Source organism: Ranitomeya variabilis, chromosome 7 (assembly GCF_051348905.1).
Source record: "Ranitomeya variabilis isolate aRanVar5 chromosome 7, aRanVar5.hap1, whole genome shotgun sequence".
Taxonomy (NCBI): Eukaryota; Metazoa; Chordata; class Amphibia; order Anura; family Dendrobatidae; genus Ranitomeya; species Ranitomeya variabilis.
The window spans coordinates 76,396,398-76,420,258 of record NC_135238.1 but is presented as its reverse complement, the minus strand read 5'-3'; the positions used below and the strand labels follow the sequence as shown (position 1 = coordinate 76,420,258).

The window sequence follows — 23,861 nt, the reverse complement described above, 5'->3', positions numbered from 1 at the left end:
TAAGTTAAGTAAGATTAAGATAGGGGTTAGGACTTATTTAATTTTAAAGATTTTTTCTATTTAATGTTTTATTATTCTCCATAATGGTTTGATTATGAGGCATAGGAACCAAATGTGAGATGGGTTGCCTAGGTCTAGATTACATCTCCGGCATTTTCATGAGTAGAGATCTGGCCATTTTTTAAGGAATATTCTGAAGTCCTAATGTATTTAACACAACAGATGGCCCGGTACCGTCCGAGCTTCCACACCTGTGCAGACTTTCATTAGTCAGGCTTCAGAGCATATCAGACGGATATTTGTATCATATCCTACTGAACAGTGAAATAGAAAAATATCATTTAATTTAACTCTGAGAAAATAGCTTTTAATCAGTCTATGAAATGTCGGCCAAGATTAAGAAAGTACAAAAAGTACAAACTTTTTACTAAAATGTTATCATCTAATCAACTGGTTTCAATGTTTTAAGCTATATAAAACCTAGGCTCAAGCATATGATAAAAAAGAACAATTAAAGCCAATCTTGTACAAAAAGAAGTCTTACCTTCAAAGTATGTGGGGTCTCTTAGCTTTGTAAAGTAGGAAGTCTCATCAAGTATTTCTTTTAACACGTTTTTCAACCTCTTCATCAGTAAGGCAGCGTATGGGAACTTCATTTCATCTACTCTTTCAAGTGTGCCTTTCATCTCCTCTAAAATAAAAGGAGAAAAGAAATCTGCATCTCATTACAGAAGCTTCCTAATTACAATTAAAGAGAATGAAAAAGTGCAGGACTCCATCTTATTGATGGCTGCATATCTTCACATGGTTTCCTGAAGAATTGCTTGAAGCCACATGCAGTCATAGAAGATTGCTGCTATTAAACACGCTGAAATCAAATAGGATCACATTTGTCTTTAACTTTTATAGAGCATAACAGGATTTAGTTTTGTAAAATCAAAAAAATTATTCATATAGCAAAACTGTAGAAAAAGACATGGACCGCATCTCCTAAATCTAATCATTGACTTATTGTAGGTGAACAGAAATGTACAAATAGAACATGACGTTCTCAGCTAACATCCTAATCAGACTGTGTGAAGCTCAGTGACATGTCACAGTAAACCTCTTAGCTACGTTCACATTTGCGGTCGGCGCCGCAGCGTCGCCGCATGCGTCATGCACCCCTATATTTAACATGGGGGCGCATGGACATGCGTCGCACTTGCGTTTTGCGCCGCATGCGTCCCTGCGGCGCCCGCGTCCGGGCGCAGAGGACGCAGCAAGTTGCATTTTTGCTGCGTCCAAAATCAATGAAAAAAAGGACGCATGCGGCGCCAAACGCAGCGTTGTGCATGCGTTTTGCTGCGTTTTTTTTTGCGTTGTGCGTTGCAGCGCCGACGCTGCGGCGCACAACGCAAATGTGAACGTAGTGAGTTCTAAAGGTGCGGTGCCATGTCCCGAACCGTTAGACCGATACTGCACCACCAGATGCGCCCCAGCACCCATGTTCCAAGGCAAAACCCCTATGGCTCCAAAGATTATTTGCTGCTTATGTAAAGTCTGCCCAATGATTATGGAAGATAATGGGAAGCCTGACCCCAAAGAATGAAACATGTATAAGTTGTAACTTAAAATGGTTTATCCACAGGATCGGTGATGATGATGTTGTCGCTGGGCGTCCTATATGTGTCCATTAGGCTGATTGATAGCCGAGCATTGCACTCAACTAAACTCTGTCCGTCCAATAGACATTAAATGGAGCTGCATTATGTATATGTGTAAGCACACTGGACTAATCCTGAGATATGCAAATTGCCTCTTCAGAGAAAAAGAGGACTTGAACTCTATAGCGCCACCTGTTGGAAGTAGCGATCCTACAAGTCACAATCAACCCCTTAACGAGTCTTGCAATATGACTTAGGATAAGAGCGAGATTAGTATCTCAATTCGCAGACACGGTGTTTCGGGCTGTTGGCCCTCGTCAGTGCGAAGCATGAGAACCGATTTGGCTAGGTGAGAGGCTCTGGACTGGGGTCAAAGGGGAAAGGTTTCTCCTTATGGAGAGTGACATACCATCTGGCAGGTCAAGGTAAGGAGGCTTATTCGCCGTGCAATGCTCCTCTGGGAAATGTAATATGCTTGAACTCTATAGCGCCACCTGTTGGAAGTAGCGATCCTACTAATCCTGAGATAGTAATAGGTGGAAGTCCTTGAGTTGAGACCCTTTAGTGATCATAAAATTGTCACCTATCCTGTGGACAACTAATAAATGTTAACTTTATACTATATTAGGTCATAGATTATTAGTTGTATGTTGATTATTATTTTCTGATCACATTTGTATTCTGATATAAGTGTATATATTCACGTATTACGCAATACACATAGTATTTATTAGTATTTTCATTTTTATTTCTATACACCTACCTACACATATTGTGCTATGGGTATCATTCGAAAAAAAAAATTTTATATTCCCCCTTTTTTTTTTTTTTTGGGGGGGGGGTTAATAAAGGTGCACTTTCTAGTTGGTGTACGCAATCATTCACATTATATTCCGTATGGTATTACTACTGACACTCAGTAGTTAGGTTATATTAGGATTTACTCACTCATTGGCCCCGGACTTAGTTATGGCCACACCTCCTTTTGCCTTTGTATGTGCAATGATGCTACAATGCTGATTTAAGTATTCCCTGTTTTTTCAATTATGGATTTATACCCCTACATGCTGATCGCATGTTTATTTATATTATATTAGTTACCCCCGCTCTGTATGCCCATGGTGCACCTTCAGTGGTGCGCATGCGCGGCTGGAGTCCGGCGATCATAGCTGGTGCGTCATTGTGGCCTTGGCAACGCCAGGAACTGACCCTGTGCGTCCGATCACATGACGTGGCCGGCGTTGACTTCCGGGACGTCCTAGCAGCTCATGCGCCGTACATTCTGCGGCTGCAGCCATCGGCGTCACATACAATCAGGGCACTATATAAAACACACTAAACTAAATGTATACACACCCCCTGACGAAGGAACAGTGCGTCCGAAACGCGCGTCGGGGTGCCCTGGAGAGCACTGGTAGTCCACCTATCTACTTGTAAATACAATTTAAGTAAGTGTCTTCCCATATTGCCCATTAATTAGCACCTTCGCCTAGGTTTAGTGCACTATCATTGCACTTTGCACCACGCATATTGCACTGCGTACTATTATCGCACTACCATTTTATTTATTTTTTAATTTTTATATATACTCTTCCATCTTTTATTTTGCACATTGTGGTCACTTTTTTATATAATCTATGCACGTTTTTTACTTTTTAAGTGGGCAATTCCTAATGACCTTATGGATATTTAAATTATTTAATATGGCAGCCAGATAGCTACAGGCACTTGTATATTTTATACATATATATTTTATCACTCTTTATTTTTAATATTGCATTGTATGTTCTAATTAATGTTACCTAATAAATTGATGTTTATATGATTACATTTCCTGTCGTGGTTGTTTTCTGGGATTTTACTATGTGGTGAGCACGATATTCCTAACAAATGTTGGAGAAGTGGAAACATAAATGGAAAAAGTCTTTTAAAGAGGACCTTTCATCACCAAACTTTTCATGTTAAACTGGACAACCCAGCAGAGCAGAATAAAAAGTTTTAATTTTCTTTTTATGTCTCCTCTCCATTGTAGCGTTATTAGCTAACAATCCATTAGGCACCTAATTAGTTATTTTTTATTCAAATTTGGAATTACCAGAGAGACTTCACTGGGGGCGTGTACTTCTTTGATTTTTCTGACACAGGCCAATCATAAGCAGGTAATATAAGAACACGCCCCCAACAATAGGTTAGACTCAGTGTGAGACAAGCATTGCCAAACCGCGTGCTCTGCTCACTACAGAGTGATGACTGTGCTGGAGAACAGCAGACCTGAGTGTGAGACAAGCATTGCCAAACATGTGCTCTGCTCACTACAGAGTGATGACTGTGCTGGAGAACAGCAGACCTGAGTGTGAGACAAGCATTGCCAAACATGTGCTCTGCTCACTACAGAGTGATGACTGTGCTGGAGAACAGCAGACCTGAGTGTGAGACAAGCATTGCCAAACATGTGCTCTGCTCACTACAGAGTGATGACTGTGCTGGAGAACAGCAGACCTGAGTGTTATACAAGCATTGCCACACATGTGCTCTGCTCACTACAGAGTGATGACTGTGCTGGAGAACAGCAGACCTGAGTGTGAGACAAGCATTGCCAAACATGTGCTCTGCTCACTACAGAGTGATGACTGTGCTGGAGAACAGCAGACCTGAGTGTTATACAAGCATTGCCAAACATGTGCTCTGCTCACTACAGAGTGATGACTGTGCTGGAGAACAGCAGACCTGAGTGTGAGACAAGCATTGCCACACATGTGCTCTGCTCACTACAGAGTGATGACTGTGCTGGAGAACAGCAGACCTGAGTGTGAGACAAGCATTGCCAAACATGTGCTCTGCTCACTACAGAGTGATGACTGTGCTGGAGAACAGCAGACCTGAGTGTGAGACAAGCATTGCCAAACATGTGCTCTGCTCACTACAGAGTGATGACTGTGCTGGAGAACAGCAGACCTGAGTGTGATACAAGCATTGCCAAACATGTGCTCTGCTCACTACAGAGTGATGACTGTGCTGGAGAACAGCAGACCTGAGTGTGATACAAGCATTGCCAAACATGTGTTCTGCTCACTACAGAGTGATGACTGTGCTGGAGAACAGCAGACCTGAGTGTGAGACAAGCATTGCCAAACATGTGCTCTGCTCACTACAGAGTGATGACTGTGCTGGAGAACAGCAGACCTGAGTGTGAGACAAGCATTGCCAAACATGTGCTCTGCTCACTACAGAGTGATGACTGTGCTGGAGAACAGCAGACCTGAGTGTTATACAAGCATTGCCACACATGTGCTCTGCTCACTACAGAGTGATGACTGTGCTGGAGAACAGCAGACCTGAGTGTGAGACAAGCATTGCCAAACATGTGCTCTGCTCACTACAGAGTGATGACTGTGCTGGAGAACAGCAGACCTGAGTGTTATACAAGCATTGCCAAACATGTGCTCTGCTCACTACAGAGTGATGACTGTGCTGGAGAACAGCAGACCTGAGTGTGAGACAAGCATTGCCACACATGTGCTCTGCTCACTACAGAGTGATGACTGTGCTGGAGAACAGCAGACCTGAGTGTGAGACAAGCATTGCCAAACATGTGCTCTGCTCACTACAGAGTGATGACTGTGCTGGAGAACAGCAGACCTGAGTGTGAGACAAGCATTGCCAAACATGTGCTCTGCTCACTACAGAGTGATGACTGTGCTGGAGAACAGCAGACCTGAGTGTGATACAAGCATTGCCAAACATGTGCTCTGCTCACTACAGAGTGATGACTGTGCTGGAGAACAGCAGACCTGAGTGTGATACAAGCATTGCCAAACATGTGTTCTGCTCACTACAGAGTGATGACTGTGCTGGAGAACAGCACACCTGAGTGTGAGTAGCTGACAGCTTTCAGCTCTCCACTGTGACAGTCGGTTAATCTTGACCACCACTGCATTTTATACTATTCTAATATTGGAGTGCGTTCCTCGTTCACCAGTGGGTTGCTGCCTCCTTCTGTTTGGCCAGCTTCAGGAAGACGAAGGAGCACACGAGTCCATTGTAACTCTATGGTAACGCCAATTGTAAATAAAAAAAAAAAAACAGCCTGCTTATGATTGAAAAATATTTAGAATTGAGAGTCCTCAATTCTAAATATTTTTCTATCCACTGGCTAACACGGTACCAAGATAAATATCTTTCCTGTATGCTTATGATTGGTCATTCATCTATCATATGAGTGCATTTCAGAGCATTTACATGCATGACAAAAGTTTTTAAGGCATTTTTTTAAATACCTCGTCCCACTTTTTTTTAGATGCTGAAATTGAGCGCTGTATTTTGTTCCTCCATTCTTGTAGCTAAATAATATAAATTGTGCTGCCTTTTGAAGTTGATTAGAAGGCAGACAAGACCAAATCTCTAGCACAATGCTCGGCCAACCACCAGCCCCTCAGCCTAGCCTGTATTTAGAAATACGGATACATACTGCCACCTAGTGGTTGTCACTGATACTACAGCTATTTTTTCTTCAAGTTGTAGAAATATTAGCAAACTTACATTATTTGACTAAGTAAATAATTAGTAGGATGGTAAAAGTTTCAGGTTTGTAATAACTTTCTACTTTCCATTCTGAAATATATAATTTTCTAGTCTCTGTATTGCATTATATATACAATGTGGAACACAATTCCTTATTTCTTTAAAAAACAAACAAAAAAAAAACTTTCAATACAGTCACAATATACAGTTAGTAAATAGTTTAGGTGTTCAGAAATGTATTGGGTAAACTTAGGGTATGTGCAAACCACCTCTTTTTCAGACGCATACCTTGTGCTATGCACAAAAGAGTGACCATGTGCACAGCAATATCACTTTGCCATTGCTGTGCATTTTGTTCACTTTCTGTGGGGGTTATGTGGCAGCGGGGTTTTGCTGTTGTGCTCCTGAAAAAGTGCCACAAACCCCAACAAAAGTAAAGACCATGCATGGCACTGACAAAATGACATTGCTGTGCTCATGTTCAGGCCATTGTTACTTCTTTTAACCACTTCAGGGTTCAGAAACTATGAAGCAGATAAAAGGAGTGACACCCTCATTCTTTGGGCATCTTCCGCTTGGAAGCCGCTCACTAGATATAGTTTAACCTTTTCCTGCCCAAACTAATTTTCACCTTCCTGACCAAGCTGATATTTTAATCAGACACATGTCATTTTATATGGTAATAACTGTGAGATTCTTCTACATATTCCAGGGATTCTGAGATTGTTTTCCTTGACACATGGTAAATTTCAGTTAATAAGTTAATAAGACTTGTGTTTATTTATGAAAATTTTACAGAAATTTAGGAAAATTTAAAATTTTTTGAAGTTTAAATTTTCATGCCCTTATTCCCTTCAGGATATTTGAAGCACCAATACATTATGGTCGAGGTAGAGTTCCCAACTAATGACATTTAGGCACGTTATGGCACTCGTGCATGGCACAAAAGCTGTGCCCACACAATCGCCGCCGGGAGCTTAATTGATAGCCGAACCCGGTCTGTCAAAGCCAGGGGTGCTACTGTCGGTTTAACCCCCCAAATACTATGATCAAAAGCAATAGCAGCATTTAGAAGGTTGGGAGAGTGAGGGGGCTCCCTATCCCATGCGATTGCCACCCCCGCGATGTCATCACATGCTGCCAATCACTGTCATGGCATCCCGAGGTCATAATGACAACTTCCACATCTCCAAGCTACAGTGGCCTGTTAGACCATGCCAGTAGCAAGCTATATAAATCTGGTATAGCTGTAATCGCACTGACCCGAAGAATAAAGTCATCTAATCACTTATACCGAATGGGGAACAGTGTAAAAAATAAATTCAACCAATTCTTCACCTGATGTTGATTTGTTCATTCTGCCTCTCAAAGATTGCAGTAAGGCTTGGCTCAGATTTATCCTGTGCTCTACACTGAGCACATATACCAGGGTTTATGTGTAAATCTCTGAAACACTAAATTCAGACACATCCCCCCCCGTAGAATATTCCTCATAATGAGGCAGATGGAGGCACTTCTGAAAACAAGGACACAGCTGAACAGAGGCTGTTACTCGTAATGCAAAGGCTATGGAAAAGCAGCGTGGCTCCTTGCCCCCCAAAAGAAATCTAGTGAATTCTGTGCTCCCAAACCCAAATGCCCACCTCCCTTCTGAGTCCCACATTGTGCCTAAACCATATTTATGCATGTTTGGCATTTATGTAGCGATGAGAGATGCTCAGTTAACCCCTTTCTGACATGTGCCGTAATAATTTGCACATGTTGGAATCCCACTGTTTTTTCATGCTTCAATAGTCTCCATGGGAGACTAGAAGCTGCAGTACTTTCATTGCATCTGCTATACACAGGCAATGAAGGGCGGCATTCATAGCAATCTGGCAATGACAACCACAGAGGTCTGCTGCAGACCTCTGGTTGTCATGCTGACCCATTGGTGACCCACGATCATGTGACCGGGTCACCGATGGGTGGAGCCAGTGACGTGCTTCCTGGAAGTACGAATTAAATGCCGCTGTCAGAGATTGACAGCAACATTTAACCTGTTAACAGCCACGGGTGGATCCACCCGTGGCTGTTATAGGGCACATCAACTGTATAGATCAGCTGTCCTGTGCTCGGAAAGAACAATGGCAATTTTTTTTTTTTCACCACTTAAATAAAAAAGAACTTATTCATGTTTGGTGTCTGTGAATTCGTAATGGCCTAGAGAATCATATCTGAAGGTCAGGTTTAGCATTTAGTGAATATGGTTAAAAAAACAAGAACTGTGGAATTGCACTTTTTTGCAATTTCACCGCACTTGGAATTTTTTTCCTGTTTCCCAGTACACGATATGTTTAAACCAATCATGCCGTTCAAAAGTACAACTTGTCTTGCAAAAACACGCCCTAACATGGCCATATTTACCAAAAAAATAAAGAAGTTATGGCTCTGGGAAGAAAGGGAGAAAAAAATTAAAACCGCTAAAATGGAAAATGGGGTCCTTGTCTCAAGAAGCACGAGCTGGGAACAATGAATCGGCACTACAATGTACCGGCACTACAATGACAGATTTGCAATTTTCACTCATCAACATCTACTGCTACTTGTTTTTGGAGAGCACCCATGGAGTCATAATTGCCACTACACCTGCAATTAAGTTTCCAGATGGGTGTAATTTCCAATATGGGGTCACTTCAGGGGAGATTCTGCTCTTCTTGCACTTAGGTGCTCTGTATGTGGTGTCTGCAATCTATTCTACGATATTTTTTTCTCCAAAAGTCAAATATCGCTCCTTCTCTCTGTACAGCCACATGTGGTGTATTATCACCTTCAGCAGAAATTGTGACAAATTTTTGTGCCACTTTTACCTATTTCCCCATGTCAAAATGTAAAATATGGGGATGAAACAAAATTTTTGTTGTTAAAATGTAATTTATTTTTCTTCACTGCCCAACAGCACTCCTTCCCTTCTGAGTTTTGCACTGTGCCTCAAAAGTACGGTAGCTTGCGACATTAAGAAAATATATATATTTTTTATATATCACAAAACAAGTAAACACAATGAAAAAAATATTATTCATATTATTCAGGAGAACGTGCATAATAATTTGTATAGTTCATTTTTGACTATTATCTCTTTTTGAAAATTGAAAACTTGGGGCCAAAGCAACATTTTAGTGGAAAAATTGGTAATTTTCCATTGACTCAGTCAAATGTTATACAATTCTGTGAATCACCTGAGGGTTAAAATGCTGACTAGACCCTTAGATTAAATCCTTAAGAGGTGTATTTTCTAAAATGGGGTCACTTGTGTGGGTTTATGCTGTTTTGGCATGTCAGATGCTCTTCAATTGTGACATGACAGCCGCAATCTAATCCAGCCAAAATTGTGCTCCAGAATTCAGTTGGTGCTAATTCCCTTCTGAGCCCTGCCATGTGCCCAAACAGTAGTTTTCCACTACATATTGAGTATTGGTATACTCAGGAGAAATCGCTCAACAAATTTTGCAGTCCATTTTTTTATGTTAACCATGTGAAAAGGTAAAAATTTTGAAATAAAGCAACAGTATTTTTTTCATTTTCACGGCTCAAGGTTATAGAATCCTGTAAGCACCTGTAAGGTGCTCACCATACATCTAGATAAGTTTCTTGAGGGGTGTCTTTTCCAAATTGGAGTCAATTGTGGGGGCTTCCACTGCTTAAGGTACCTTCACACTGAACAACTTAACAACGATAACGATAGCGATCCGTGACGTTGCAGCGTCCTTGATAGCGATATCGTTGTGTTTGACACGCAGCAGCGATCTGGATCCTGCTGTGATATCGCTGGTCGTTGCTGAAAGTCCAGAACTTTATTTGGTCGTCAGATCGGCGTGTATCGTTGTGTTTGACAGCAAAAGCAACGATGCCAGCGATGTTTTACAATGGTAACCAGGGTAAATATCGGGTTACTAAGCGCAGGGCCACGCTTAGTAACCCGATATTTACCCTGGTTACCATTGTAAAAGTAAAAAAAAAAAACACTACATACTCACCTTCTGATGTCTGTCACGTCCCCCGGCGTCCGCGCTGCTGCTCAGAGCTTCCTGCACTGAGTGTGTCAGTGCTGGCCGTAAAGCAAAGCACAGCGGTGACGTCACCGCTCTGCTTTAGGGCCGGCGCTCACACAGTGCAGGGAAGCGGACGCCGGGAGACGCGACAGACACCGGAATGTAAGTATGTAGTGTTTTTTTTTTTTTTTTTTTTTACATTTACACTGGTAACCAGGGTAAACATCGGGTTACTAAGCGCGGCCCTGCGCTTAGTAACCCGATGTTTACCCTGGTTACCCGGGGACTTCGGCATCGTTGGTCGCTGGAGAGCTGTCTGTGTGATAGCTCTCCAGCGACCACACGACGAAACAGTGACGCTGCAGCGATCGGCATCGTTGTCTGTATCGCTGCAGCGACGCTTAATGTGACGGTACCTTTAGACACATCACATTAGGAGCTCTGCAAATGTGACATGGCGTTAGCTATCTATTCTAGACAATTTTGCACTCCAAAAGTCAAATCGTGCTCCTTCCCTTTCAAGCCCTGCCGTTCACCCAAAGAGTAGTTTTCCACCACATATGGGTATCGGTGTACTCAGGAGAAATTGCACAACAAATCTTAATGTCCATTTTTTCCTCTTGCCTTCGTGAAAATTAAAAACTTGGGGCTGAACCCAACATTTTGTGGAAAATAACGTGTTTTTTAATTTTTACCATCCAACATTAAAAGTTTCTGTGAAGCACCTGGGGTTCAAGATGCTCACCACACCATTAGATAAGCTCCTTGAGAGGTGTAGTTCCCAACATGGGGTCACTTGTGGGGAGTTATCATTGCATAGGCACATCAGCTGCTTTGCAAATGCAACATTGCATCCGCTATCTATTCCAGACAATTTTGTGCTCCAAAAGTCGAACGGTGCTCCTTCCCTTCTGAGTCCTGCCATGTGCAAAAACAGTTATTTTCCATCACATATTGGGTATCGGTGTACTCAGGAGAAACTGAACAACAAATTGTACAGTCCATTTTCTACAGAAAAACAAACAAAATTTGGGGCTAAAGCAATATTTATGGGTGAAAAAGTTAATACACTTTTTACTGTGGTTTAGAGCACTTTTTAAGGTGCAGTTTTCAAAATGGTGTGACTTTTGGTTATTTTCTGTCACATGGTGCCCTCAAAGTCACTTCAAATGGGATGTGGTCCCTAAAAAAATTGGTTTTGTAAAACCAACTCTGAGGACTGTTTTTTTCCAGCAGGACAATGTGCCATGCCACACAGGTAGGTCAATCAAGGTGTGGATGAAGGACCACCACATCAAATCCTTGTCATGGCCAGCCCAATCTCCAGACCTGAACCCCATTGAAAAGCTCTGGAATGTAATCAAGAGGAAGATGGATAGTCACAAGCCATCAAACAAAAAAGAGCAGCTTACATTTTTGTACCAGGAGTGGCATAAGGTCACCCAGAAGCAGTGTGAAAGACTGGTGGAAAGCATGCCAGGACGCATGAAAGCTGTGATTAAAAATCATGGTTATTCCACATACAGTATTGATTTCTGAACTCTTCCTGAGTTAAAACATTAGTATTGCTGTTTTTAAATTATTATGAACTTGCTTTTATTTTTATTATTTATATAGCACCATTAATTCCATGGTGATGTACATTAGGCGTGGTTACACCAAAATACAAATATCACTTACAGTGAACAAAACTAACAATGACAGACTGATACATAAGGAAGAGGACCCTGCCCTTGCGGGCTTACATGCTACAGCAGGATTATGGGGAAGGAGACAGTAGGTCAGGCGTTGCATTAGCTCCGATGGTGTTGAAGTGGCCGTGTGGTCATTACAGGCTGTAAGCTTCTTTGAAGAGGTGGGTTTTCAGGTTCCGTTTGAAGGCTCCAAATGTGGTGGATAACTGGACGTGTTGGGGCACAGAATTCCAGATGATGGGGGATATTCAGGAGAAGTCTTGGAGGCGACTGTGTGAGGAGTGAATAAGTGTGGAGGAGAGAAGGAGGTCTTGGGAGGACCAGAGATTACGTGAGGGAAGATATTGAGAGATTAGTTTGGAAATATATGGAGGAGAAAGGTTATGGATGGCTTTGTAGGTCAGTGTTAGTAGTTTAAAGTGGATGAGCTGGGAAACTGGGAGCCAGTGAAGGGATTTGCAAAAAGGGGAAGCAGGAGTGTAGCGAGGAGAGAGATTAATTAGTCGGGCAGCAGAGTTAAGGATGGACTGGAGGGGTGCGAGAGTGTTAGAAGGTAGGCCAAAGAGGGGGATGTTGCAGTAGTTGAGGCGGGAGATGATTAGGGCATGCACAAGCATTTTGGTAGAGTGAGGGTTGAGGAAAGTACGGATTCTGGAAATATTTTTGAGCTGGAGGGGACAGGAGGTGGCGAGAGCTTGGATGTGCGGTTTAAAGGACAGTGCAAAGTCAAGGGTTACTCTGAGGCAGCAGATTACAGGGATAGGGGAAAGTATGAATTCATTTATTGTGATAGATAGATAGATAGATAGATAGATAGATAGATAGATAGATAGATAGATAGATAGATCAGGTAGGAAAGGTTTGCGAGATGGAGGAAAGATAATTAGTTCAGATTTGTCCACATTGATTTTGAGGAAGCGAGAGGAGAAAAAGAAGGATATGGCTGATAGACACTCTGGGATCGGTATCGGCATATAGATGGTACTGGAAGCCATAGGACTTTATGAGTTGTCCCAGGCCAAGGGTGTAGATTGAGAAGAGAAGGGGTCCTGGGACAGAGCCTTGATAGGGGGCGAGATGAAGAGGTAGTATGGGAGTAGGAAACGTTAAATGTGCGGCTGGTAAGGTATGAGGAGATCCAGGATAGGGCGAGGTCTTTGACACCAAAGGAAGAGAGGATCTGTAGTAGGAGGCAGTGGTCAACTGTGTCAAAGGCAGAGGACAGGTCTAGAAGAAGGAGTATAGAGAATTGTCTGTTAGATTTGGCTGTAAGTCATTAGTAAGTTTGGTCAGGGCATTCTCAGTGGAATGGTGGGGACGGAAGCCAGATTGTAGGTTGTCAAAGATAGAGCTAGATGCAAGGTGAGAGGAAAGTTCAGCATGGACGTGCTGCTCAAGTAGTTTGGAAGCAAATGGGAGCAAAGATATTGTGCGGTAGTTGGACATTTTGCTTGGGTCAAGGGATGGCTTTTTGAGGATTGGTGTGATTGTTGCATGTTTGAAAGCAGAGGGGAAAGTACCAGAAGTTAGTGATAGATTGAAGAGATTGGTTAGGGATGGGATTAGGCTGGTTTCACACTTGCGTTTTGATCTGCAGCATTTGTACAGAAAAAAACGCATGCGTTTTTTTTCCTATGTTTAACATTAAAAACGCATGCGTTTTTTTTGTTCGCGTTTGGCCGCGTTTTAACGACGTATGCGTTTTTTTGCTGCATGCGTTGTGTTGCAGAAATGCAACATGTAGTAATTTCTAGAGGCGTTTTTTTGCGGCAAAAAAACGTATTGCTGTCTATGTAAACGCATGCGTTTAAGCACATGCGTTAGTTTTCGTTTAAAACGCATGCGTTTTTATAGAAAAAAACAAGAATACACACTGCTAAGCCACCCCCCACCATCAAGGTGATAAAGGGATCCAAACCCTAACCCTAACCCTACCCCTAGGGATCCTAACCCTAACCCTACCCCTAACCCACTATAAATAGAAATAGCTAGGGTTAGGATCCCTAGGGTTAGGGGTAGGGTTAGGATCCCTAGGGTTAGGGGTAGGGTTAGGATCCCTAGGGTTAGGGGTAGGGTTAGGATCCCTAGGGGTAGGGTTAGGGGTAGGGTTAGGATCCCTAGGGTTAGGGGTAGGGTTAGGGGTAGGGTTAGGATCCCTAGGGTTAGGGGTAGGGGTAGGATCCCTAGGGTTAGGGGTAGGGTTAGGATCCCTAGGGTTAGGGGTAGGGTTAGGGGTAGGGTTAGGATCCCTAGGGTTAGGGGTAAGGTTAGGGTTAGGATCCTGTTGTGATTCGGTTCGTGGGCTCCCCCGGTGGTCTCTTGTGGTACTGGTGTCCTGCAAGCTTTGCCTTCTCAGTTCACCTGTTCCTATCAGGATGTGGGAGTATCCTATTTAACCTTGCTCCTCAGTCATTCTAATGCTGGCCATCAATGTATCCAGAGTGATTCTGTTGCATGTTCCTGCTCCCAGTTTTCTGCTCAGCTAAGTTGGACACTTTAGTCCTTAAGTCTATTTTTGTATGTTTTGTCCAGTTTGCACTTATGTGAATCTCTGCAGCTGGAAGCGCTTGTTGGGCTGAAATTACCACTCCGGTGTCATGAGTTGTCACATGAGTTAAGGTAATTTCAGGATGGTGTTTTGAAGGGTTTTGCAGCTGACCGCGAAGTCCTCTGTTGTATCTTTCTGCTATTTAGTTAGCGGGCCTCTCTGTGCTAAATCTGCTTTCATACTACGTGTGTCTTTTCATCTGCTCTCACCGTTATTATATGTGGGGGGCTGCTATCTCCTGTGGGGACATTCTCTGGAGGCAAGCCAGGACTGTGTTTTCTTCTACCAGGGGTAGTTAGTTCTCCGGCTGGCGCGCGGCATCTAGAGACAACGCAGGAATGCCCCCTGGCTACTTCTAGTGTGGTGTGTAGGTTTAGCATAGCGGTCAGCTCTAGTTTCCATCACCCGAGAGCTTGTCCGTTTATTCTATGCTTCTGATGTTTCCTTGCCATTGGAAACCATAACAGTATGGCCAGCCCAAATGTTTAATCTATAGGCTGAAGCAGGAGAGAAAAGGAACTGTGTGAAACCTTTTTTTTTTTTTTTTTTTTTCCTTCCTCTGAAGTTGCACTCCAGCTCTAATTGCAGTCCCCTGTTTTCCTCTCCTCTTAACCCCTGAATGGCTCAGACTTTATCTGTTGAAATATGGATCCCCAGAGTCTGGCTACCAATTTGAATAATCTTGCCTCTAAAGTTCAGAATATACAAGATTTTTTGTTACATGCTCCTCGGTCTGAACCTAAAATTCCTATACCGGAGTTTTTTTCTGGAGATCGATCTTGTTTTCTAAATTTTAAATACAATTGTAAATTGTTTCTTTCGCTGAGATCTCATTCTGCTGGAGATCCTGCCCAGCAAGTAAAAATTGTTATTTCTTTACTGCGGGGTGACCCCCAAAATTGGGCATTTTCATTGGCACCAGGGGATCCTGCGTTGCTCAATGTGGATGCGTTTTTTCTGGCTTTGGGGTTGCTTTATGAGGAACCAAATTTGGAGATTCAGGCTGAGAAAGCCCTAATAGCCCTCTCTCAGGGGCAAGATGAAGCCGAAATATATTGCCAAAAATTTCGAAAATGGTCTGTGCTTACTCAGTGGAATGAGTGCGCTCTGGCGGCAATTTTCAGAGAAGGTCTCTCTGATGCTGTAAAAGACGTCATGGTGGGGTTTCCTGCGCCTACTGGTCTGAATGAGTCCATGACAATGGCAATTCAGATTGATCGGCGTTTACGGGAACGCAAACCTGTGCACCAGTTGGCGGTGTCTTCTGAAGAGGCACCACAGAGTATGCAATGTGATAGCTTTCTGTCCAGAAGCGAACGACAGATTTATAGGCGCAAAAATCATTTGTGCTTCTATTGTGGAAATTCTACTCATGTTATATCAGCATGCTCTAAACGAACAAAGAAAGTTGATAAATCCTCTGCTATTGGCACTTTGCAGTCCAAGTTTATTTTGTCTGTAACTCTAATTTGTTCGTTATCTTCTATTGTTGCGGATGCGTATGTGGATTCTGGCGCCGCTTTGAGTCTTATGGATTGGTCCTTTGCCAGGCGTTGTGGGTTTGATCTAGAGCCTCTGGAAGTTCCTATACCTTTAAAGGGTATTGATTCTACACCATTGGCTAGTAATAAACCACAATACTGGACACAAGTGACTATGCGTATGACTCCAGACCATCAAGAGGTGATTCGCTTCCTTGTACTGTATAATCTACATGATGTGTTGGTGCTGGGATTGCCATGGTTGCAAACTCATAACCCAGTCCTTGACTGGAAAACAATGTCTGTACTAAGCTGGGGATGTCAGGGAAATCATGGGGACACATCTTTGGTCTCCATTGCTTCATCTATTCCCTCTGAAATTCCTGAGTTTTTGTCTGATTATCGTGAGGTTTTTGAGGAATCTACTCTTAATTCTCTTCCTCCTCACAGAGATTGCGATTGCGCCATAGATTTGATCCCTGGCAGTAAATTTCCTAAGGGTCGTCTATTCAATCTGTCTGTACCTGAACATGCTGCCATGCGAGAGTATATTAGGGAGTCCTTGGAAAAGGGACATATTCGTCCTTCTTCGTCTCCTCTTGGAGCGGGGTTCTTTTTCGTAGCTAAAAGCGATGGTTCTTTGAGACCTTGTATTGATTATAGACTCTTGAATAAGATCACAGTCAAGTATCAGTATCCTTTGCCATTGCTGACAGATTTATTTGCTCGCATTGAGGGGGCGAAGTGGTTCTCTAAGATTGATCTTCGCGGTGCGTATAATTTGGTGCGAATTAAGCAGGGGGATGAGTGGAAAACCGCATTTAATACGCCCGAGGGCCATTTTGAGTATTTGGTGATGCCTTTTGGTCTGTCAAATGCCCCTTCGGTCTTTCAGTCTTTTATGCACAATATTTTCCGTGAATATCTGGATAAATTTATGATTGTGTATTTGGACGATATCTTGATTTTTTTGGATGACTGGGAATCTCATGTTCAACAAGTTAGGAGGGTTTTTCAGGTTTTGCGGACCAATTCTCTGTTTGTTAAAGGTTCAAAGTGTGTTTTTGGGGTTCAGAAGATTTCTTTTTTGGGGTACATTTTTTCCCCCTCTTCTATTGAGATGGATCCTGTGAAGGTTCGGGCTATTTGTGACTGGACGCAACCGACTTTTCTTAAGGGCCTTCAGAAATTTTTGGGCTTTGCTAACTTTTATCGTCGATTCATAACTGGTTTTTCTAGCGTTGTCAGGCCTTTGACTGATTTGACTAAAAAGGGTGCTGATGTTGCAGATTGGTCTCCTGCTGCTGTGGAGGCCTTTCGGGAGCTTAAGCGCCGTTTTTCTTCTGCTCCGGTGTTGTGCCAGCCTGATGTTTCTCTTCCTTTTCAGGTGGAAGTTGATGCTTCCGAGATCGGAGCGGGGGCGGTTTTGTCGCAGAAAAGTTCAGATTGTTCAGTGATGAGACCTTGTGAGTTCTTTTCTCGAAAATTTTCGCCCGCCGAGCGAAATTATGACGTCGGTAATCGGGAGCTTTTGGCGATGAAGTGGGCATTCGAGGAGTGGCGTCATTGGCTTGAGGGTGCTAAACATCAGGTGGTGGTCTTGACTGATCACAAAAATTTGATTTATCTTGAGTCGGCCAGACGTCTGAATCCTAGACAGGCGCGCTGGTCGTTGTTTTTCTCCCGGTTTAATTTTGTGGTTTCGTATCTGCCAGGTACTAAGAATGTGAAGGCGGATGCCCTTTCTAGGAGTTTTGAACCTGATTCCCCTGGTGATTCTAAACCTACGGGTATACTTAAGGATGGGGTGATATTGTCTGCTGTCTTCCCAGACCTGCGACGTGCTTTACAAGAGTTTCAGGCGGATCGGCCTGATCGTTGTCCGCCTGGTAGATTGTTTGTGCCGGATGAGTGGACCAATAGAGTCATCTCGGAGGTTCATTCTTCTGCGTTGGCAGGTCATCCGGGAATTTTTGGTACCAGAGATTTGGTGGCTAGGTCCTTCTGGTGGCCTTCCCTGTCTCGGGACGTGCGTACTTTTGTGCAGTCTTGCGATGTTTGTGCTCGGGCCAAGCCTTGTTGTTCTCGGGCTAGTGGGTTGTTGTTGCCCTTGCCTGTTCCTAAGAGGCCTTGGACACACATCTCTATGGATTTTATTTCTGATCTCCCTGTTTCTCAGAAGATGTCCGTCATTTGGGTGGTGTGTGACCGCTTTTCTAAGATGGTTCATTTGGTGCCCTTGCCCAAGCTGCCTTCCTCATCTGAGTTGGTGCCCCTGTTTTTTCAGAATGTGGTTCGGCTGCATGGTATTCCGGAGAATATCGTTTCCGACAGGGGATCCCAGTTTGTGTCCAGATTTTGGCGGGCGTTTTGTGCCAGGATGGGCATTGATTTGTCTTTTTCGTCTGCATTTCATCCCCAGACAAATGGCCAGACGGAACGTACTAATCAGACCTTGGAGACTTATTTGAGGTGTTTCGTGTCTGCTGATCAGGATGACTGGGTCTCCTTTTTGCCGTTGGCTGAGTTTGCCCTTAATAATCGGGCCAGTTCTGCCACTTTGGTCTCCCCTTTCTTTTGCAATTCAGGGTTCCATCCTCGTTTTTCATCTGGTCAGGTGGAGTCTTCGGATTGTCCTGGAGTGGATACCATGGTGGATAGGTTGCATCGTATTTGGGGGCAGGTGGTGGACAATTTGGAGTTGTCCCAGGAGAGGACTCAACGTTTTGCTAATCGCCATCGTCGTGTTGGTCCTCGTCTTCGTGTTGGGGACTTGGTGTGGTTGTCCTCCCGTTTTGTCCCTATGAGGGTCTCTTCTCCTAAGTTTAAGCCTCGGTTCATCGGTCCTTATAAGATTTTGGAAATTCTTAACCCTGTGTCTTTTCGTTTGGACCTCCCAGCATCCTTTGCTATCCATAATGTCTTCCATCGGTCATTATTGCGGAGGTATGAGGTACCACTTGTGCCTTCTGTTGAGCCTCCTGCTCCTGTGCTGGTTGAGGGTGAATTGGAGTACGTGGTGGAGAAAATCTTGGACTCCCGTGTTTCCAGACGGAGACTTCAATATCTGGTGAAATGGAAGGGCTATGGTCAAGAGGATAATTCTTGGGTTACAGCTTCTGATGTTCATGCTTCTGATTTGGTCCGTGCCTTTCATAGGGCTCATCCAGATCGCCCTGGTGGTTCTTGTGAGGGTTCGGTGCCCCCTCCTTAAGGGGGGGGTACTGTTGTGATTCGGTTCGTGGGCTCCCCCGGTGGTCTCTTGTGGTACTGGTGTCCTGCAAGCTTTGCCTTCTCAGTTCACCTGTTCCTATCAGGATGTGGGAGTATCCTATTTAACCTTGCTCCTCAGTCATTCTAATGCTGGCCATCAATGTATCCAGAGTGATTCTGTTGCATGTTCCTGCTCCCAGTTTTCTGCTCAGCTAAGTTGGACACTTTAGTCCTTAAGTCTATTTTTGTATGTTTTGTCCAGTTTGCACTTATGTGAATCTCTGCAGCTGGAAGCTCTTGTTGGGCTGAAATTACCACTCCGGTGTCATGAGTTGTCACATGAGTTAAGGTAATTTCAGGATGGTGTTTTGAAGGGTTTTGCAGCTGACCGCGAAGTCCTCTGTTGTATCTTTCTGCTATTTAGTTAGCGGGCCTCTCTGTGCTAAATCTGCTTTCATACTACGTGTGTCTTTTCATCTGCTCTCACCGTTATTATATGTGGGGGGCTGCTATCTCCTGTGGGGACATTCTCTGGAGGCAAGCCAGGACTGTGTTTTCTTCTACCAGGGGTAGTTAGTTCTCCGGCTGGCGCGCGGCATCTAGAGACAACGCAGGAATGCCCCCTGGCTACTTCTAGTGTGGTGTGTAGGTTTAGCATCGCGGTCAGCTCTAGTTTCCATCACCCGAGAGCTTGTCCGTTTATTCTATGCTTCTGATGTTTCCTTGCCATTGGAAACCATAACAGGATCCCTAGGGTTAGGGGTAGGGTTAGGTTCCCTAGGGTAGGGGTAGGTTTAGGGTTAGGATCCCTAGGGTTAGGGGTAGGGGTAGGGTTAGGATCCCTAGGGTTAGGGGTAGGGTTAAGTTTAGGATCCCTAGGGTTAGGGGTAGGGTTAGGGTTAACCCTAACCCTACCCCTAACCCTAGGGATCCTAACCCTAACCCTAGATATTTCTATTTATAGTGGGTTTTCTTGTTGATTTTGATGATTGGCAGCTGTCACACACTTCTCAGCATGCGTTTCAAAAACGCAAACGCAGGAACAAAAACGCATGTAAACGCGGCAAAACGCCGCGTTTTTTTACAGCATGCAAAAACGCATGCGTCTAAAAAACGCTGCGTTTGTACACGTTTACATGCGTTTTTCATGCACTTGCAGATGCGTTTAAAACGCTGCAGATCAAAACGCAAGTGTGAAACCAGCCTTAGTGTAGTGGAGAGGTTGGGGAGGTGATGGGATGGTGTCAAGTGCACAAGTGGTGAGGTGTGATTTGGAGAGAAGATGAGCAAGCTTTCCTTCAGTGATTTTGGAGAAGGAAGTTATGGGGTTAGGGCATTGGTCTGGTGTACAAAGGGGTTGTGGTGGTCGGACAGAAAAGACTTGCCTTGTTTGGTCTATCTTATTTTTTAAGTGCATGGCAAAGTCCTCGGCAGAGTTTAGGGAAGTCGAAGGGGGAAGTGGTGGGCGGAGGAGGGAGTTAAGGTGTTGAACAACTGTTTGGGGTTGTGGGATAGGGAAGATACAGGTCCTTCTCAAAAAATTAGCATATAGTGTTAAATTTCATTATTTACCATAATGTAATGATTACAATTAAACTTTCATATATTATAGATTCATTATCCACCAACTGAAATTTGTCAGGTCTTTTATTGTTTTAATACTGATGATTTTGGCATACAACTCCTGATAACCCAAAAAACCTGTCTCAATAAATTAGCATATTTCACCCGTCCAATCAAATAAAAGTGTTTTTTAATAACAAACAAAAAAAACATCAAATAATAATGTTCAGTTATGCACTCAATACTTGGTCGGGAATCCTTTGGCAGAAATGACTGCTTCAATGCGGCGTGGCATGGAGGCAATCAGCCTGTGACACTGCTGAGATGTTATGGAGGCCCAGGATGCTTCAATAGCGGCCTTAAGCTCATCCAGAGTGTTGGGTCTTGCGTCTCTCAACTTTCTCTTCACAATATCCCACAGATTCTCTATGGGGTTCAGGTCAGGAGAGTTGGCTGGCCAATTGAGCACAGTAATACCATGGTCAGTAAACCATTTACCAGTGGTTTTGGCACTGTGAGCAGGTGCCAGGTCGTGCTGAAAAATGAAATCTTCATCTCCATAAAGCATTTCAGCCGATGGAAGCATGAAGTGCTCCAAAATCTCCTGATAGCTAGCTGCATTGACCCTGCCCTTGATGAAACACAGTGGACCAACACCAGCAGCTGACATGGCACCCCACACCATCACTGACTGTGGGTACTTGACACTGGACTTCAGGCATTTTGGCATTTCCTTCTCCCCAGTCTTCCTCCAGACTCTGGCACCTTGATTTCCGAATGACATGCAAAATTTGCTTTCATCAGAAAAAAGTACTTGGGACCACTTAGCAACAGTCCAGTGCTGCTTCTCTGTAGCCCAGGTCAGGCGCTTCTGCCGCTGTTTATGGTTCAAAAGTGGCTTTACCTGGGGAATGCGGCACCTGTAGCCCATTTCCTGCACACGCCTGTGCACGGTGACTCTGGATGTTTCCACACCAGACTCAGTCCACTGCTTTCTCAGGTTCCCCAAGGTCTGGAATCGGTCCTTCTCCACAATCTTCCTCAGGGTCCGGTCACCTCTTCTCGTTGTACAGCGTTTTCTGCCACATTTTTGCCTTCCAACAGACTTACCATTGAGGTGCCTTGATACAGCACTCTGGGAACAGCCTATTTGTTGAGAAATTTCTTTCTGGGTCTTACCCTCTTGCTTGAGGGTGTCAATGATGGCCTTCTTGACATCTGTCAGGTCGCTAGTCTTACCCATGATGGGGGTTTTGAGTAATGAACCAGGCAGGGAGTTTTTAAAAGCCTCAGGTATCTTTTGCATGTGTTTAGAGTTAATTAGTTGATTCAGAAGATTAGGGTAATAGGTCGTTTAGAGAACCTTTTCTTGATATGCTAATTTATTGAGACAGGTTTTTTGGGTTATCAGGAGTTGTATGCCAAAATCATCAGTATTAAAACAATAAAAGACCTGACAAATTTCAGTTGGTGGATAATGAATCTATAATATATGAAAGTTTAATTGTAATCATTACATTATGGTAAATAATGAAATTTAACACTATATGCTAATTTTTTGAGAAGGACCTGTACAAGGGATGTAAAATAGGACTGTTTAGCAGAGGTGAGAGCTGATTTGAATGTGTTGCTTGTTTGAGTGTAGTGAAATCATCTTGTGAATGCATTTTCTTCCAACGCCGTTTTCTTTGCATTATTTGAGGTCTGAAAGCACTGGTTATTTTTTTTTTATTTTGACCATTTCTCCTTTTCGGAAAAAAAAAATACAAAATTTATTGCTTGGAAATTCGGAGACATGTTGTCAGAAGTTTATAGAATAAAAGAACAATTTACATTTTATTAAAAAATATACCTATGAAGAGAAAAATTAGACAAACTAAACATTTTGCAGTGGTCTCTTAATTTTTACCAGAGCTGTATATATGTAATTACAAGCCAGAGGTTTAGTAATGAGCAGGTGTCAGCCAGATATCCTCATTAATAAAATGGTAAATAAAGAGTTAAATAAAAGACACACACACACGAAATCTGCGTGAAACGCAATATCTGTTTAATTTTCAAAAACTTTATAAGGGCATGTTCCCCCGGTCTGTAAATGCTAAGGTTGGACGCTGCGTACTTCCGCAGAGGCCAGATGATACAGCATAGTGGATGGGGTTTGAAGAAATCCTATCTCCACTATGCGTGCATTGGCACCCGCGGCTTCCCTGTGGAGACGGACATGCGGCGAGTCTTTCCAGACCACAGCATGTCAACATATCTTGCGGAGACGCTCAGTCTGCACAAGATAAATGTTCCCGTACAATGTGTTGGGAGCGGTGATTCTGCACGGTTCAATGAAAACATGTGGAATCATCTGTGTTCAAAAGCCAGCAGTGATTTGGATGGAGCGGACATGTGCTGCGTCCAAAGCGTTGAGGGTTCCTGACCATGGGAACATACCCTAAAAAAAATTGTGTGGGCTCCCGCGTAATTTTCTTAACCAGCAGAGGGAAGGAAAACCAGTGTCTGAGGGCTGATGTTAATATTATGGGAATGAGCCAATAGCCATAAAGGTTCCCAGGATATTAATATTAGCTCACAGATGTTTGTTTAGCCTTTACTGGCTAGTTTATCGAGAACCCCAGAAAAAAAAAATTCACATGGGGTCCCCTTATAAAATCGAACCAGCAAAGGCTAGGCAGACAGCTGCGGGCTGATGTTAATAGCCTGGACAAGGACCATGGATATTGACACCCCCCAGGCTAAAAACATCATCTCTCAGCCACCCCAGAAATTGCGCATCTTAGATGCAAAATACTGCAGTGCGCAGGCGTTGGTCCTCTCTGATCTTTCCCGGCACCTGCGCACTGCAGTACTATGCTCTGCCCTCAAAAGGGCTGACAAAGTACGCCTGCGCAGGAGCCGCGGCAAGAAGACAAGAAGAGGACATGATCGTATGAAGATGGGAGGCGCTGGACTGCAGCGGGACCACCCCTGGATGAGTATAATATAACCTGTTTTTCTTATCTTTCAGGTTACATCAGGGACTTATCTACAGCATTACAGAATGCTATAGATAAGCCCCTGATGCCGGTGGCCTTAGCTCATATATAATTTTTTGGGTGACAGATTCCCTTTAACTTTTCAGTCGCATCATGTGGATAAATGCAACTAGAAGAAAA

General features: G+C 43.5%; 1 protein-coding gene across 1 annotated transcript in view; it reads right to left on the bottom strand.

Annotated features, from left to right (window-relative positions):
• C7H16orf89 (chromosome 7 C16orf89 homolog) overlaps positions 1-23,861 on the bottom strand; it is a 69,393-nt gene that overhangs the window by 39,856 nt on the left and 5,676 nt on the right. Inside the window, exon 2 of the mRNA XM_077273582.1 lies at positions 545-691. Coding sequence (XP_077129697.1) covers positions 545-691 — 147 coding nt within the window. The remainder of the gene's footprint in view (positions 1-544; positions 692-23,861) is intronic.